Source organism: Cetorhinus maximus, chromosome 6 (assembly GCF_964194155.1).
Source record: "Cetorhinus maximus chromosome 6, sCetMax3.hap1.1, whole genome shotgun sequence".
NCBI lineage: Eukaryota > Metazoa > Chordata > Chondrichthyes > Lamniformes > Cetorhinidae > Cetorhinus > Cetorhinus maximus.
The window spans coordinates 98,356,658-98,375,557 of record NC_135884.1 but is presented as its reverse complement, the minus strand read 5'-3'; the positions used below and the strand labels follow the sequence as shown (position 1 = coordinate 98,375,557).

Below are 18,900 nucleotides of genomic sequence, written 5' to 3'. Positions count from 1 at the left end.
TCCAGTTGAATGACGTGTCCCCCGAGTGCCTTTTGGACACAGTAGAGGCCCACTGTGATGTCCTCTACCCCCGCTCTGGGCAAAGACCAGCAAGCAAGGTCTCCAATGCAGTATGGGAGATGGTGGTCAGTGCTAATGCCCTGCAAAAGAGAGCCAACCAATGCCGCAACAGGATGAATAGTCTCATCCGTTCTGCCAGGGTAAATCACTCTTCTCATCACTCTCAACTCACACACTCAAACCCATCACACATCCACAGGTATCTCACACCTCAAGGGACAACACCATTATATCTCACACACACCTTCACATCTCCTTCAGGCTCATATCCTCTGGAGCTCGCGACCTCATCGCATCCATGTCTCGACTCACCAAACATTCCATGCAGTGCCATGCATCCTGCTCACACTCCCCTGCTGTGAATGCCAGGGCAGCACCTAGAAATCTAAGGCATTCAAAAGTTAAGAAATTCTGATCACAGTTGATTGCAGGGCTGAACACATTTTGTCACTTTATATTCTGAAAATATATTCACTTTCACTGAATAATGTGCAATGGTGTCTTTCATCTTCATTGACAGGTTTCATGAGTCCTCTCACCTGCATCGCCCCACCTCCTCCACTAGCAGTTCAGCTGCATGCAGCCAGTCCACGAGTGATTCTGGAGGGTGAAGTGGTAGGGCCTTTCAGAGCCCCATGCAAGCACACTCCCACGCACACAGATCGTTCCTGCATCACACTCATTTCAATGTCCCGAGCATTTTCAATGCTGCCTGCTGGGGTTCGCATTCAGTTATCCATCTGAGCCGAGCTGACCTGTATCTCTTCCCACCTACTGATCACACTCCCATGCAGCACCTGTTCTCGCCCACCACAACTCTCATTTCACTTTTGATTTAGCAAGCATGGTACGTCTAACATTTTCCTTCAGGTCTCCTGTCCTTTCCCTTCCCCCAGTCACCCATGTCCTTTTCCACATCGCTGTCGATCCCCCCGCATCACCTCCCACCATCACCTACCAGCCACAACCGTTTTGTTTCAGGGATGTCTAGGTGACCTTGCACGTTCCCTTCCTTCCTGAAACTTCCACCCCATCCACATTAACCTCCCCAACCTCTGCCTTCCTACTCCCAGGGTCCGTGTCTGTCTCCCAAGTCCCCATCAACTCCCTTCACCATCCCTTCTACCGATACCACTACACCCTCACCCTCTCACCTGACTGCCTCACTCTGCCCTCAGTCATTCCCACCATTCCCTCCTACCCTGCCCACCCTCAGTTTGCTCCCCAAGAGGCAGTCATGGACTCCAGAGAGCCCTCCCTTGCACGTTCACTTGGACATACCCCGTTCTGGACTCCTTCCCCTCCTGGAACTCTCCCCCCTGCCTCCTCTCCCCCTTAGTTCTCCACCTTCCTGATTCCTTCCTCCACCCTTACTCCTCCCCTTACAACTTCCTCCCCTCCTTACACCTACTTCCCCAGTTGCCGTCATCTCCCCCATTATCCCCTCCTGCCCCCGTACTCCCTTGTTCCCCCAACCTTGCCCCCCAACACCTTCATTCCCCAACTGTTAATCTCAATCCCCGATACCTTTGTTTCCCCTCCCAGCCTCACCCCACCAACACCTTCGTTCCCCCGCTCCCAACCTCACCCCCTGACACCTACATTCCCCGCCCCAACATCGCCCCTCCCAGACACATTTGTTTCACCCCCACTTCACCCTGACATCTTTGCTCCCTCCCTCCCAACCTCAGCCCCTCCAACACCTTTGTTACCCCCTCCCGACACCTTTGTTGCCCACCTCACACCCCCCAGACACCTTCATTCCCCCCACCGACACCTTCATTCCTCCACTCCCCACCTCACCCCCCGACACCTTTGTTCCCCCCTCCCCACCTCACTCCCCAACATCTTCGTTCTTCCTCCTAACCTCAGCCCCCTACACCTTTGTTTCCCTGTCACAATCCCAACCCGTAACACCTTTGTTACCCCCAACACCTTTATTCCCTGTCTCAAAATCACCCCCCCGACACTCGTTTCACCCCACCTCACCCTGACACCTTTATTCCACCCCTCCCAACATCAGCCCTCCAAACACCTTTGTTCCTCTTCTCCCAACCTCAACCCCCTCAACACCTTTGTTTCCCCCCACCCAGCCTCAACCCCCGACACCTTCATTCCCCGCCTACTAATCTCAAGCCCCCAATACTTTTATCTCCTCCCCACCCAACCTCACGCCCACCAATACCTTCATTACCTCCCTCCGAGCATCACCCCCACCACACACCTTCCTCTCCCAGTCAAATCTAGACCTTCCTCTCCCACCCTACAATACAACTTCTTCTCTCAAACACAGCTAGACCTTCCTCTCCACCTCCTTGCCAGTCATCCGTTGCGAGCAGACCCTCAATGGTGACTTTCCAACTTCCGTGAGCTGCTTCGCAATGGAGCCATGTCCATGAGAATCCACCCAGCATGCCATGGACATTCCTTCAGGGTCCCATTGCTGTTGGACTCCAGCATATTCTGCTCCTTGGATGTCCACGATGTGAGCAAGGCCCTGACGGTAAGTCCCGACTTCTGCACGTCACAGTTGTCAAGATGTGTTCTGCACCAGCATGTTTTCCTGCTAATGTGGGTGGACAATCCAGTGTCAGGGGATGATTCCAGCAGGCTGGGCTTATAATGATATGCAGATGTGTTACAATGAGGTTTCTGACATCCGACGGGTGGAAATGCGGCTGCAGTTGATGGGCAGAGAGGACCATTGCAAACTGGTTTCATTATGCCGTGAAACCAGTTTTGGCTTTCTCACCACATTGTCCGCTCATGCTGCTAAACATGCCCGATGCCAGTGGGCACGGAAAATTCTGCTCTACATATATATTCTTTGTACACTATATAATGACACCAGAATTTCATAATAATGAACTGCAAGTTACTTCTTAATAAACTTGAATGATGATGAAATGATCATTAATCCTATGATGTAAATATTATTGTATATCAATAGTATCGTGCATAGTGACAGCTGCATTCACAATTACCATCAGTCCAGAAACAAATACAAAGTTGTATAAAATCACTGCATAAAATTCAGAATATACATTATTTAAAATCTTGTATATCCTAGATTGATCTGAAAACAGTGACTTAAGGTCAAGACTCAGAGAGCAGTTATAAACCATTCAATCTTTAGTCTCAGTTTATGACGTTACTTTACCCAAAGTTATCCAATAGATCACAACCATGTATTGATCCCCAGTGATCCATTATTTTTAACATTGGAAGATAATTAAAAATAAAGAAGGTCAAATAGCCTACCTTACCTCATCCATACATAATTATCATAAAGTCCCTTCATTATAGCATTCACCTACACAACAATATCTGGGTGTTCTGATTACTGAGTATAGATCCTGTGAATTAAGAAAACTTTCCTGATATTATGAATGTCTTTTGTCATTTTGAACCTGTAGCCCCTTACTTACTTATATGCCTCAATAAATTCACTTCTTGGATGCTTCCTTTCAAGGCTGAAAATCCCAGCTTTCTCCAGTTTTTTTTGTGACTCAGACCTCTAAATCCAGGAATCACTCTCATGGCTCTTCTTTGCACTGCTTCTAACACTTAGAAGTCTCAATTTCCTCTGACTTCATACCCATTATTTTAGCTATGTAGTCCAATGTTGGACTGCAATAAAGTTATTAACTTTGCTGATTGTTGCTTTGCATTGTTTGGACATACTGATCATGAAGTTAATTAAAACTCCTTCAAATTCCATCTTAAGCTATTTCGACACTGTTCATGGGGTATATATGTTCCCCTTTTTCCCTTTCTAGGCACAGTGCTTTACAATAAATTTAATCTGCCATTCTTCTACCCATTTACATATTTTATTCATCTGATTCAGAATTACAGGAACTGTAGTAATAAAATGGTGCAATGGGTTATCACTCTGTCTTTTCATCTCTGAGACTTGGTTTCAAAATCACCTGAGTGCTAGAATGGGAGTTTCCTCTCTTCACAGATGGATAGGTCCTAAATTATTAAGATTGTGCAGCCTTAGCCGAGATCTTGCTGAATATGAACACCCAGAACAAAACTGTTTGTGAAGTAGTGCTAATTTAGCAATTTGGTGATAAACAGCACAAGAATGGCTGGTGCAGGAAAGTGAATCACCACATTTGTGCAGGAGAAGCTATTCTTTTGAGGTTAGGGTGAGGTGTTGTAGCAGTGAAGTAGGGTGAGCTTTACTTTGCATCATCTCTAATGCCTAATCATTGTACTGATAGGGGGTAGCAAGTGTTCAGTTTACCAGCACAGAATCTCCTAAAAGAAAAATCACCCAAATTAACAGATATATATGGCTGCAAGTTTTCTTTTCAAGGCATGTACTTGTATCAGGAAGATAACTGGAACAAGTATCACAACTTGGCTTAATTTGTAGACATACAGATATTTATTTTACTAATATATAATTTAGCAGTATTTTTAATGGGTGTGTTTCTTTTTGTGTTAATCAGAAATCCAATACTTACTGCTTTTAAGGTCAGAGAAGCTGAAACAATAAACCACTCCTTTTTAACATTACTTTTTTCAAAATGCTATGCATGACATTGAATCTTGTAGTAGTTACCAATAAATATGTACTGCTGGTATGTAAAACCAGTATTGCCCCAGGAAGCATACTTTAATAGTATTCTATTACAGATCCCTGTAGGGAGCAAAACATTGTTTAAATGCATTTAAGGGTTTAGGGGGCATAAGAGTATCTTTGCAAGATTAACAGTCTATATTTATTTGGCAAATATTGTAGGACTCTGCAATCTGTATTAATGTATCCTGCATTGTCAATATTTTGCTTTCCATCAGGCAGTTCACTTACTTATTAATTTGCTATGTCTTTAAACTACTGTTCAATCAGAGTAACAAATATTAGTAAGAAGAGAACCAACTGAGAAAATTCTGCTAGTTGCAAAGTCAATTACATTTAGAAGAAAAATTTTCCACTAAAATATCAACAATTACAATACTTGGTGGTGAAAAAAGTAGCAGACATTAAGATAAGTTTGTGACGTGGTGTCTTCATGTACCTGATCCCGAATAACAGATCAGCATTTTATGATCTTGACTCAGGACAGCTCTGTATTCTCAAATACTGCACACATTGTCCAGCTCACAGATCAGCAAATTTTAAATTTACGCACACATGGGCTGGATTTTTATCTTGGAGGAGGGAGTCAGGGGATTTCCCAATGTTACAATCCTGCTTTCTGACTGGCAGTGCCCGCTAACACTATTTTCATGGCAGGGAGCCAAGGATGGGCTGGTGCCAGAGGCAGCAGGCCCAAGGCGGAAACAGAAGTGGGCCAATGCTGAGGCAGCCAGGTTACAAGGCTCCCCTCCATTCACTGGAAATGAGCATGAGGTCCCCTAACCCTCACCCCCTTACCCACTTTCACTCCCCCTCATCCCCATACTCCCCAATCCGCCACTCAGTATCCACTATAAACATAACTCCCGAGCCCTATAACAACATTGGGAAGTATTTGAGAAGCTCATAAATCTATCAAAGTAAACATACATAACTTAAAATCCACTTGAAAAACCATATTCCTCTTGACAGCTCATAAATCCATCAAAATAATCAAGCCTACATTCCCCTTGACAGCTGTAGCAACAAATTCTGCTGAGCAGAATCCATTAATGGATTTGGAAGTCAGCCAAGAATTTATAATGGAATTCCATTGAACTACTGTATAAACAACCCCTGCTGTGTTGAATCCATTAGTGGGTTTGGAAGTAAGCTCAGTATTCATAATGAGATTTCATTGAACAACTGTGTCAATAAACCCTCCTGAGTTGAATCCCTTAAAGCCAACAAGAAGCTCAATATCAGTCAAAGCTTTGAATCATCCAAACAGATGGCTGAGCTGAACTTCAAGGAAAAACTCAAAGGAATGGGCACATTTCATGTTAGCATCCATGGATTTTATCATTGTACAATGCAGAATAGCACTCTATCCAGTGGGTAATGTACTCCAATGCATCTGAAGACTTTTCCACTTTCACAATGTTTTGTTAGTCCTTTGACACCTTGCCAGATGTCAGAAGTGACAAGATAGCAAACACATTACCTAATGATCACTTACCTTTTCAAAACAAATCATTGTATTAAAAACATATATAACTTATGATACAGCATTTCATTATGACATGTGAAGTAGGTAACACCTTTTGAATGTACCTTTCATATGGTTTCCAACTCCAAACCATGATTCCCCCACGGTTCATGACATCTCTGCGCAGATGTGAATCATGTTGCCTTCCAAAACTGGCCTGACATCTGAAATGCACACTTCTGCAAATGTTCTGGCAATGTGGGGTCATCGACAAGCGGGCTCCCAACCAGACTCTTATCCCATGCTGCTGAAAATTACCAGCGCCCCGATTGGGGGCGGAATTCCCAGATTTGGATCCCACTCACCATTTTTAAAAGTCGCCCAACAAACTTCGGCTCTGCTTTGGGATGAAAACCTAGCCCCTGTTCTTCAAAGAAAAGGCTCTAACTCCTGAAAATATATCAGGCCACTGCTAACTGATTCAGCTCATGGTTAAGTTGCCCAGCAAGGGCATGCATCTCCCATGAAGGAAAGTAAATCAATGTGAAAGTTAGCCCGTGTCTCCCAGCAGAGTGTTCAGGGGTGACAATGACAGTGGCCTCCACATAATACCTACTCTGTATGTCAGAGTAAATTGTTATGCTGGTGAAAAAAAGGGATGAAAATAGTCACTTGATAAATACAAAATTTATACTGTATTCCTTATCTCAATGTTGCAAGTGTTGCCGATGTTAAGTACTATTGATTGCTCTTACTTAAGAGTTAATAGCTAGATTGATACCTTAATGGCAATTATTCTGTTTATAATACAAATCACACTAATTCAGATACCAATTCTGTAGAGAACAGAACTACCATTCATAAAAGGCAAGGATGAGAGACTGTTGTGTTGAGGTAGTCTTTGAGAATGAACCTATTGAGGTAACTTGGAGTACTTCAGGAGAGAGCTGAAGCACTTGTATCCGGAGTTCTTGTTTATTTTTTGACTGGGCATTTTATTTAGATGTTTGATTTTGTTAAATTCCCTTTCCAATGTCCTGCATTTTCTCCCCTTCTTTCCTGAAAGCTCTGACTCCTGCTTGGATTCATTTGCTGAGGTTCGAAACAGTGGATGCCTGCAGGCTATTAGATGATGAAAGCATCCTTTCTAACATTCTCACATGCAGGGCTGGAGTTTCCTCCATAATATCAGATGAAATTAGCCAATATAGCAGCAGGAAATCAAGGGAAACTTGGTGTGAAAGCTTACAGTTGCATCCCAACACCTAAAATCCTCAATTCTCTTTTCCTTCCCTAACAGGATAAGCAACCCCATCAGCACTCAGTCACATGTAAATATTGTGGATAGTTGAGACAACACATCTAATTTCTCTGACTTTCACTGTTACTCCATTGATCCCAGGGACAACCAAGAGAGGGATAATGGTAGACCATGGGCTGGCAGCAACAGATGATTCACTGAATGTCCCATCTTCTGGTCCCATCATTCGCCTGATAGAGGTCTCAACACAGTCTAAGGCCTAAACGAAAAGTTGTGAGCAGTCATTTTTAGTGCTTTTAGATATTTATCCTCCTATTTTTTGTGCTGTCACGTGCATCCAAGTTCAGCACTACCAAACTTTGTAGCCTGGCAGTGGTAGGCTTCCCCTTGCTGGCAGAGATGCCACTGGCAGCCTGTCTTGTATAACTGATGACCTCCACCCCTAAACTCAGGAATATAGGCTGTGTCTTGGTGCATTGCAGAGTCTGCTTCATTCCTCTTCCAACAGAGTTCCCACCCTGGAAAAAAATCTGGGCAGCGCTTTCCAGTCTGGTCACTGGATAGTTCTCAAAAGTGAAAACTCTGACTGAGTTTCCATTCCTGTGTATCATGCAGCTCAATTGTAGTATCTTTGTTGCTGACCCAGCTGAGGTCAGCCAATTCAGCACAGATCTGCAGTCAAAGTTTGGACTCTGTTAGTCTATCTGGTTCAGTAAAGTAACACAATAGCTATAAAAACAAAAAGCTAAAAGCTACTGCAGATGCTGGAAATCCAAAACAAAAGCAGAATTACCTGGAAAAACTCAGCAAGTCTGAAATTTCACCTTTCTCCTAACTATACTCAGTTCTGCCGAAGGGTCATGAAGACTCGAAACGTTAACTGATTTCTTCTCCACCGATGCTGCCAGACTTGCTGAGTTTTTCCAGGTAATTCTGTTTTTGTTTTTAACACAATAGCTAGTACGTTTATCTAGTGAGTGATTGGCGGAGCTGATGGAAAATTGCTTCACTGCAAATCAACGTTTGTCGAATGGAGCACTTGCAGGATAGCAAGTGGTTAAGATAAAACTTGTGCTGTGTTTGAGTTTGTGATCTTTACACTGTGACATGACACTGCTGATTAAATGGATTATGCTTCCCATTGCCTGCTGTCTGCTGTACAAATGACATTTTCCATTCAAGCGAGAAAGCATTAAATAAAGCTATTTATGCTGTTTCTTACATTTATGACCACAAATAACATGAAACAAAAATACTCTGATGTCCTCAGTGTAGTTCTGCAGTGATAGAGAGGGTAACTTGACGAATGCACATTGCCGATGGAGAGCCATTAGCCAGTAATGCAGATCAGGAATCAAGGCATGCACTGTACACTATTTCCTGTAAATGGACTTGTAAAATTGCCCCTCCACCCACCCCACCTAGAGAATCTGTATTGCAGCTCATTCTTTCTTACATAAGTATATAAGAAAGCAGGTTCCAAAAATGATAGCAAGCTGTTGACCATTAGCCATGTTTATTCTTTTTTAATCAAATTATCTTATTTTCCATAAATTGTTACAAAACAGTGACACATTATCAATCTAATTAAGAAGGTTTAACTAATGCATATATTCACTAAATGACAATGCTGCTATTTAATACATTCAGTTTTGGAGAAAATTATGGAGTATGTCTTCCAAAATGAAGGTACACAGTTCGTTTTACATTGACATCAATAAATGTAAGTTAATTTCGCACAACTGTGTTTAGCTATTTATGTACACTATCTGTACTAGATTTTGTCTCTTTGGGTGCAAGTTGATTTACATACATATATATATATATATATATATAGACATTTCTCTTTTTCAACCGTAATGTGGGAAATAGAATTAACATTCTTTTGTATAATGTATATTATATTCAACTGAATTATACATTCTATGAGGCATTCTAATCACTAATTTTCAAATATTAGTTATTGCTTAGGTGGATTATTATTTTATAAAATTGTTTCAAATTGTAATCTGTGACAGTATTGAAAGAAAAATTCATGTCAAGAAATTGGTAACTTACAAAGAAATCAAGTTTCTCTCGTTTCAAACATGCTCACTTCCAGGGAGACACACTACTTTGAGATGTCAGAAAAAAATAAACTATATTCACACTTCGTTTAAGAAATACTTAAACATACCATGTTATGTTTTGCACAGTAGTAACTTAAAGCTTCAATATATCATTCAATCTCCTGATCCATTATACAGAGTATATAATTAAAATGTTATAATCATAATAGCTGAGTTAAAACATTAAATTCAGAACATAAGCAAAACTCAATGACAATTGAGAGAAATTTATATCAGTTCAATATTAATATTAAATCAGTTGTCTGAAATGATGTATAATTGTTGCTTTTATAAATCTACTTACAATTGTCCACCCTGAGTTTAAACTGTATCATTATGTAATGACCTTGTCCTTTAATATTAAAATAAATAAAATCATCTTAGTACAGCATACTTTGTACAAAAATTCATCAAAATCTTTTAATTATACATAACTAATAGCTAAATTTTGTGATCACAGCTAAATTGGGGGCTGTGCATGCACACACAGGGGTCGGGGTTGGGAGATGAGACTGTCCTGCATTTTGCAATGAGGGACCCTCCTAATTTGATTAGGTTACTGGCACAGGAAAAGCTTGCTCCGAGAGCTTGTTCTGTCAAACACTGTTGTTGGAAAACAAGATCCAGTGAGACAGCAGGTATTAAAGGGTTGCAGTTCACTATACAAGGGAAAGTTGTCAAGAAAGGTAAACTAATTGATCACAATGACACAAATGGAGAAATGTAGGCAACACTCCCTTTAATTCTAACAATTTGGAGGCCCTGAGGTGCAACATAAGGAAGAAGTGTGGTAGTATCAGGAACAAGATAAAAGTGAATGCACTCCTCAGTTTTTGCATACATTTCTTTTGGAGCCCATCAACAGCTCTCAAATGTACATTGGAATTTGAAGCCTTGTTCACGACCATTTTTTTTTTCACTCCATCTTTCATTTTGTTTAAGATGCATAGTATTCTTTCCTTAAAAGTTGAGGTAGCACAACTACAACATCCAATAGATGCTAGGACAACCACATTGAGCTATTTCTTTATCATTAGGAGCTTTCCTACTGGAGGCAACAGCCCTCTCTTAAACACGCACAGCTGAATATGCGTTCAGCTACAGAAAGGTCTCCATCCTCGCACCAGCAGTGCTATTTAAAAGGAGTATCAACTGTTTTCAGGTTATTTGCTGATTGATTCCTATTGGGATTTGCTGCAATTGTAGCACTGTTTAATGGTTTCCAGAGTATAAAGGTGCTAAAGTCTACAGGGTGTGGTGTGGCATATGTGGAATGCCTTCCTGACTTCAAGGATTCTGCACAAACCACTTGCTCCCAGGCATGCAAGTAGTAGGCATTCCCCTTGGATCTCAGCTAGATGGAGATTGAACAGAGGCAACCCAGAGCAAGACAAGAGAGAGGAGGAGGAGAATGTCTCTTAACAGGAGACCATATCTACCCAGTGTGTTCAGGGAGAAATTCACCTACTTGAAGCTCAGTGAGAAACAGTGTGACAGACATCACTGCTTCAGTAAGAACACCCTCACTGAAAAATCTGCCACTTGCTGCAGCCATAACTGCAACCTGGATCCCCCCCAGGGTGAAGCAGAAATGTTGATATTTTCAACATCCCCCAATTTGCTGTCCAGTGTTACATAAGGGAGATCACTGAGACCCTGTACCAAGTAAATCTATGTCTTTTTCTCTTGCCAGAGGAAAGCAGGTGGAGTGAGCACATGGCTTCATGAAGATTGCAGGCTTCCCCATGATGTAGGTTGCTTTCTGACTGCACACATTTGCTTTGCCATCTGCCAACTCTGAGATGCACTGCAACTTCAATGCCCAGCTGGTGTGTGACTATAAGCAGCATCATGTAGGTCAATGCTAATACCCTGGTAGCCTTCATTCTATGATAGTCCGCCATGCCAGTTCCATTTGAGCCACTGTGAAAAACCAAAGGGTGGCTACTGGGGGAACAAAGTCCATTCTCTGACCATGTGGCTCACAACGTGGGTGCGCAACCTATGCACACATGGGCAGTATCTTTACAATGAAAGCCATACTGAAATGGGGTAGACCAGACCATTGTAGTACTGATACAATGGGCTGGATTTTTGTTTTAGGGTTGTGGTGTCTTTCTTACTGTCATCAATTGTTTATCCCGGTGGATCAAGGTCAAATGGTTAAGTAGGCCCACCTCAGCGGTGGTCATTGCCATGCTCAAGGAAATTTTTCCCATACATGGCACCCCAATTTAGTTGTCTCTGACAATAAACAGCTGCTTCAAATGCTTCACTGAGACATATGTCATCGTCCACATCACCAGCTTTCCCAGGTACCCACAGGCCAATGGAGCAGCCGAAAGAGGGGCCCATGCTGTCAAATCCTTGTTGAAGAAGAATAACGATGTGGACATAGCCTTACTGAGTTCTGGGTCTATGCCACTACAGAATGGTCTGGCTCCATTGGAACTCTTATTGGGTAGGAGATTATGCACACAGCTTCTGAGTCTCCCATGTACCCTTGGTCCGTGTCTCAAGGCAACAGAGATAGAAAAGATGTGGGAAAAAGAGGACCACTACCACCCGAACCAGACTGTGCCATACCACTGTTGCCATAAAGCACAAAATCTACCAGCACTCTCGCCAGGGGAGTCTATCTGAGTCCAAGACCAGGACCGGCCTGGCCATGTTTTGAGTAAGTCAATTCATCCATGCTCCTATTTTGTGCACACTGACCACGGCATCCTCAGGCAGAACAGAACTGCACTGGTATCCATTAGCAGACAGTCTTTATAGGACTGGATCGACTGCCCGGATGACTGAGAAGACAGCCTGAACCAATTTACTAGATGGTTCACAGTCCCTTCCACAGGAAGACTGTGAATCTAGCCCTCCACCAAAGGAAGCAAGAACACACTCCACCAGATTGGTCAAACTGCCCCATTGTCTTTCCCTATGACTCAAGGATGATGACAGTGACCTTTGGAAGGGGTGTTAGGGAGTTGGTTGCGTAGATGTGTAAATATTTAATGAGTAGAATGAAAGACTTGGGGGGGGGGGGGGGGGAGATGTAGTATAAAGAGTTAATAGCTATTATGCTAATAACTAACATCATCAGTGATGTCAGATCACATGTCAGTGGAGCTCAGAGAGAGATGCTTCTGGAAGGAGCCTCATGCTTATCTATCCTTGTACATAGTTGCATATAATTAACAAATGTTTGAAAGTTCCTAGATGCCTTGTTTCCAGTAGTCCCTGTTAAACACACTCAGATGATACTTAATTCACCGGTAAGGGAGTGGCAGCCTGGTAAGGGAGAGAGGGGGCGCCTCAAGATGGAGGAGCCATCCCAGCACTTCAAAATAAAAATGTTCACAACTACCAGATTGCCACTGCAGAGGGGGCGCCCTTTTTGGTTTCTGCACCAGTGGGGTGGTTAAATGTCTCTGGTTGCCACCCAAGTTTGCTGCTGGGAGGCCGCCTCCTTTCACAGGCCGTGTTTTGGCCACTGCAGGGGCCCTGACTGCCAACTAGAAAATTCTGATAAACTGGCTTGCTGGCCAGTGATGAGAAATTCTGGGACTGCTTTCCTCTCCTTCAGTCCTGCCCTCATTGACTACTGAAAATTCAGCCCAATGTTTCCGCTGCCTGGACCCACCCTGCAGGACCTCTGTAGCAGTTGACAGAGTGGGTGTCAAGATTCATGGCACTCTGTTACATGCATAACCTCGCGATCATGAAGGCACAGCCCTTATCACCAGTATTCTTGCTTCCTTTGGAGGAGGGCTAGGTTCACAGTCTTCCTGAGGCAGAGGATGGGAAGAGAGGAGGAAGAGAAGGAAGGGGAGCAGATGGGAGAGGAGGAGGAGGTATAATAGAGGGAGGAGGCAAACAACATAGCTCCTTTTTGCCTAGACTGTGATTGACTCATTCAACTGTAATACTAGTAAATGAAAACTCAATTTAGCCATTCACCAATAGTCCCACATCTATCTTTGTAACTGACCATCGCAGCATCCACTGTGTAATGCAAAAATAAACATTCAAACCAAATTTATAAATCAAAGTATGCCATATTGCACACAGATGTCAACTACTCACTATTGCGCATTTCTTTAGTGCTTATCTTCATGTGTCTTTGCCCATCCTAATGCTCCTGGGCAGTGCTACCTCAGTCACTGCAGCATGGCTGGTGAAAGGTTGATGACTTTCAGTGGGGGAGACTGCAGACAGCCTTGCCAGGCAACTTGGAGCATCTTTGGGCCTAGAAGACCCAGCTTCGAACTGCATCATCTCAGTATGGATGCTAGCAGTCTGGGCTGGCCAGCTGACAGGCAACAGCAAGTCCACTAGTGGAGTGGCAGTGATGGAAGGACAAGTGTTGTCATCCTGAGAGAGGGCAAGTGTTGTCATCCTGAGAAAGGACAGATGATTGGTGTTCCATAGAGTCACTGCCAGTCCTCTGGTGCACTCCTCAGCAATTCTAGTAATTTGTTGGAGAACAAATTGCTGGACTGATATAAGATTCTGTGAGACCCTTTGAATAGTGCTATTCATAGCTATGCTGGCAGCAGGCTGGCCTTGCATGACTCCAGTCTGAGCTGAGACATCAGCCATCAGATGCTGTATTGTGGTTAGGTTCACAAGTGTGCTATTGGAAAAGGTCACCACATTCATGCTGGAAAGGGTGGACTTCAAGTTCAGCATAAAGCCAAGTTGGTGCTGAAGTCCCCCATGCTCTCTGACATTGGTGCAGGCTTTCTGGTAGACTTGCCAATGCACAGATCATTTCATCACACATATCCATCAGCCTTTTCCATAGGCTACCCCATCAAAGTCCTCATCTGACACCTCCATCACAGAACTTGTGTGCAACCTCAGGTGTAAACTGGCACCTTTGTTACCCTTGTCCCATGCCCTGGTGGAAGGCCACTTACATCCCGTATCTCACTACATACAGAACCTACCTCTAAAGTGCAGGCAGTGTCAGTATCAGTGCTGGTAGCTGTGAATGTGAGAGTGAGTTAATGTGCTCTTGCACCTCTTTCTCTTCCACCACTGCCTGGTCAAGTTGCAGTTCTTGAGTATCTGAAAGGAGAAAAGCACAATGGTAGGGTTGTAGAGAGGGGAGGGACAAGCAAGAGTTGCAGGCTTACACTATCTGCACCTTGTAAATCAGAAAAGATTGTGCGTGGAAGGAGAAGCGGGATGTGAGAAAGAGAATTAATTCCACTACCCTATCTGAAGGTTCATTCATGTGTTGACCACAGTTTGTGTGACAGAGAACCTCTTTACACCAGTCCTCAGTTTGTCTTCTATTATCTTGAAACTTGTACTCTAATAGTTTTGTTTAAAGTAATTATCTGAATCTGCTTCTTTCATGACATTTACTATATTAATTATCCCTAGGTTCATTGCTAAACAGTGTAGGTATCTGCAGTTTCTCCTCATAACTTACTCTTTCGATGCTGGTTAGTTTTGTGGATCTTACCAAAACTAATTCCAGGGCCTCAATGTCTCACTTTTGTCTTGTTAACCAGAATGAATTAAATGCTCAAGGAATGATCTGACCAGAGCATTATACAGATCCTCATAAAATACTGGTTCGGCCTTAATTGGAGTATTGCATCCAGTTCTGGGACCACACTTTAGGAAGGATGTGAAGACATTAGAGAAGGTGCAGAAGAGATTCACGAGAATGGTTCTAGGTTTCAGTTATGTGAATAGATTGGAGAAGCTGGGACTCTTCTTGGGGAAGAGAAGATTAAGAGAAGATTTGATAGAGATTTTCAAAATTATGAGGGATGCACACAGAATAGATAGGGAGAAACTGTTCCTGTTGGTGGCAGAAGGATCAAGAAACAAAGGCCCTTCGGCTATCTTCAATGGTTTCAGCATGCTGCTTGCTATGGCCTCTGTCATGGAAGCTCCAATGATAGCAAGCACTGCCTCCTCCAGGTGGGTACACGAACAAGCAGCCGTTGTCTGCCTCCTGCTAGTTCTGTTGCTGCCACCTTGTTCTACAAGAGGTAGGGAACTGTGCCAGTGAATGTAGTGCAATGTGTTTGGATGATGTGACTGCCATGTGTGAATAGCTAGCAGTGTGTCCAAGATATGAGATGTAGGAGGTTGCAGCAGTGCTAAGAGTGTGAGTCTGAGGTGAAGCTATGAATTCTTGGTGTCAGTTGGGATTGATAGAGATTGTTGGTAGGTGAACGATAGGAGTGCACTGCATTGAACAGCATATGAAACTATTGGTGCAGTTGGTGAGATGTGGCATTTGAAGATACATACACTGACCTTGATCACTTGTGTGAGGTCACTGACCTTGTGGCACTACATCCAGATCTTCAGAGCTTGACTCCTGGCATTAACTGTCACGGTGACCAGATCTCAACGCCTCCACTAATTTTGTGTGGAAGGTCTCCTGCTCCCCTGTGGATAAAGGACACCTCCTCCACTTTTTACCTTTTGCACCAAAGTCATCAAGTGCAGTGTTGGAACATTTTGGAGCCTGCTATCTGCCAAATTATCTATTCTTGTGTCTTCCCCAAGTCAAAATCATTTTTACAATGACTTCCATCACCTGCTTCGGTCAAAATGCTTCTCCCCTTCAAGAGGTGAAAACTGGTTTGATTTTGTGACCCCTGCTCAGGCGTGCAGCCACTTACCAATGCGCTTAACTCTGGCTGCACAGTTCAATCATTTAATTAAGCAAGGATTGGAAGCAACGAGCGTGGGATAATTACACTTTGTGATCCCACATCTGACTTTATTATTGAATTTCGTGGCCAAGGAGTTTAGTGTGGGACCCTCTCCCATTGTATTCAAACATTAAAATGAGGCAAGGCATTTTTATAGTACACCCTCATTATCTCCCTCCAAATTGTCCATTGCAACAATGTGCCTAATACACTAGCGGAAGGGCAATTAATTTTCAACTTTTTGTTACAATATTCTCATTTTTAATATATTTTTATATAAATGCTTCCCTCAAAAATTGTCTTTTCATGTCAGTCATCCTCGGATGGTGGAGCTGGATTGATGGGGCTAACACTGCTCCATAGTTAATGAGCCTGTGTTTCTTGCTCACCCCAACTGTCACCTTTCCATAATCCAACAATTTCTGCCCCTGTCCACCCACAAAAGGGATGCACAACAACCAAATTCCATTGTGCATTCAGGGCAATCATGTAAAGGAATTCCCAACATTCAAACTTTAGCAATGATTGTATCAAACATTTTCATTTACATAGCAATATTGGGAACTTTGATCACATAAGTAGAACAGAACACTGCACATAACCAATTACAATCTTCCAAAAGCACTATATACTTAAGATTCTCCAATACATTCATAGCATAAAATTAAGTGCTTTACAAAATCTAAAAAATCATGGTCCAGCTTAATTCATGTTTCTTATATGAAATAAAATTAGAGATTTGTCTGTATATTACCAGACTTCTCTGGCTGTTTAATGTTATATTGTGTTGAGGTAACCAAAGATCTCAGAGCTGAGACATAGGAAGATCTGTGGAACGGTGCTGGCCACCTGGTACTCACTAACCCAGCAGATGGGACTGGTCGGCTGTCACCTTCAGCAGACATAAGGGGCTGCAGCTCCTGCTGCTGAACAGACTCCATGGTGTCCTCATCAGCACATCTTTCACCAGCTGTACAAGGAAACTGGAAATGGATGGGATGTCGTGGCACTGGCAGGGTAACTGAAGCTGTGCATTCCTCCAGCATAAAGTTCGAGGTCTTTGGCTGAAACACTGCGTCGGATATAGGTGGCGAGACCAGGCTCTCTAGTGACAATGTACTTTGCTTCCAGGCATATTGCAAGTCGATTGGCACAATCTTGTTAGTTTCTGAAGACACGCAGGCTGGAAGATCACCCTGATTGCCTTTCCAGGGAAGCTCTTTTTCAGCAGAAGTAGGAGATGGTGGAATAATGCTTGGGCTTTGAGGATATTCAAAATTACCTATATATATAAAAGTTAATAAAGTCCATGGTAAGACACAGAAAAAGGTTCTGTTTGGCTTTCTAAACTGAAATATATATTTTCACTGTAAAGATTTTGCAAAAAAATAAACACACTATGGCACAGAGTAAAAGCAGCATAAGATTTGTTACAAAGGCATGAAAAAGATGGAAAGTTATAGTTTCAAAGTTAAAGTTAACTTAGAGCAAATTAAGATTTAACAAGTAAGAGACTCTTGAAAGATCAACACCATTTTACAGAATTAAAAAGATAATAAAACATTCAAATTGTTACCAATACGGGAGTGTCTCAGAAAACGTGAATAAAATGGAACAATGTAACCTGAAAATGTCATAATCAATCAGTTACCTTAATAGCAAAATAACAGAGAGTTTAATGTGTACATTGTCAGTATTGTGTAAATCATCCATCAATTTGTGGGAATGGAGAGGTACCCCATGAGTTGCAATTTGCCATAAGTCACTGACTGATTTGTGCCGCTCCCCCGCCAGCCTCACAAAAAAACAGCAACTTGCACTCAATATGAGTTTGAAACACAAGCTATTTTTGCATATTAATGACCAATTAAATTTGCTGCAGCAAGTTCAGGCTGATACTTAACCCTTTCAATGAGGAGATTTATCAGCGGTCAATGCCCCTACCTCTGAGCCTGAAACTCCGGGTTCAAGTTCCACTCCAGAACTTGCTGGCCATGGAAGGAGCGTTCAGGATGCAGCCAAGCAGGTTGATAATCAAACTACTAATCCTTCCTATACACCCTTGCCAGGCATTAAGAGGAGAGGTTCCCGGTCAGCCATGACCAGCCATATCTTGTCAGTATGTGGCAGAATTCCTTCACTTAAAAGCATGAGGAGGGCTACATCCTTCACTGGATGAACCCAGCCAAAGAAGAAGAATACCACTCAACATATCCAGCCTAGAAAGAGAACACTGGAATTATGGAGTCTCATTTCTGCAGGTAGTAAACTTTGTTACTGATTTTTAATTTTTTTTGCTCTTACTTTTATTTTCTGTCTCTTTTTTCTCTCTCCCTTTATTTTTCATTCTGTACCTGATTTGACTGTGATTTACCCCATTTCCTTCTTTGTTGTTCCTCTCTTTCTTTCTCAATTATTAAATCTCATTGGATCCGGAGATAAGACCATTGGTCCCGCTGTTCACTAAAGTCCCAGAAGTCTTGGTTGTTTGTTATTCACTCGCACTTCCAGCAATTTGCAAATATTTTTCAAGTTGTAGAGTGAAGGCAAATGTGAACTACCCCGTTAGGTAGACAAGGTGTCCTAGTTGGAGAGTGAGGGAAAATGTCTGATTAATGGGGAAATTCAAAAGATGTCCTGTTCCAGCAAATTCTGGGCCGTTGTTTTAGTGAGCACTCACACTCTTGAGCAACATTTACATTAAATCCTGATAATGAATTGAG

General features: G+C 42.6%; 1 protein-coding gene across 1 annotated transcript in view; it reads right to left on the bottom strand.

Annotated features, from left to right (window-relative positions):
* Positions 1–16,423: 16,423 nt before the first annotated feature.
* slc9a5 (solute carrier family 9 member A5) overlaps positions 16,424–18,900 on the bottom strand; it is a 164,858-nt gene continuing 162,381 nt past the window's right edge. The window contains exon 15 of the mRNA XM_078544154.1: positions 16,424–17,459. Within this exon, the coding sequence (XP_078400280.1) occupies positions 16,909–17,459 (551 nt within the window). The 3' untranslated portion in view covers positions 16,424–16,908. The remainder of the gene's footprint in view (positions 17,460–18,900) is intronic.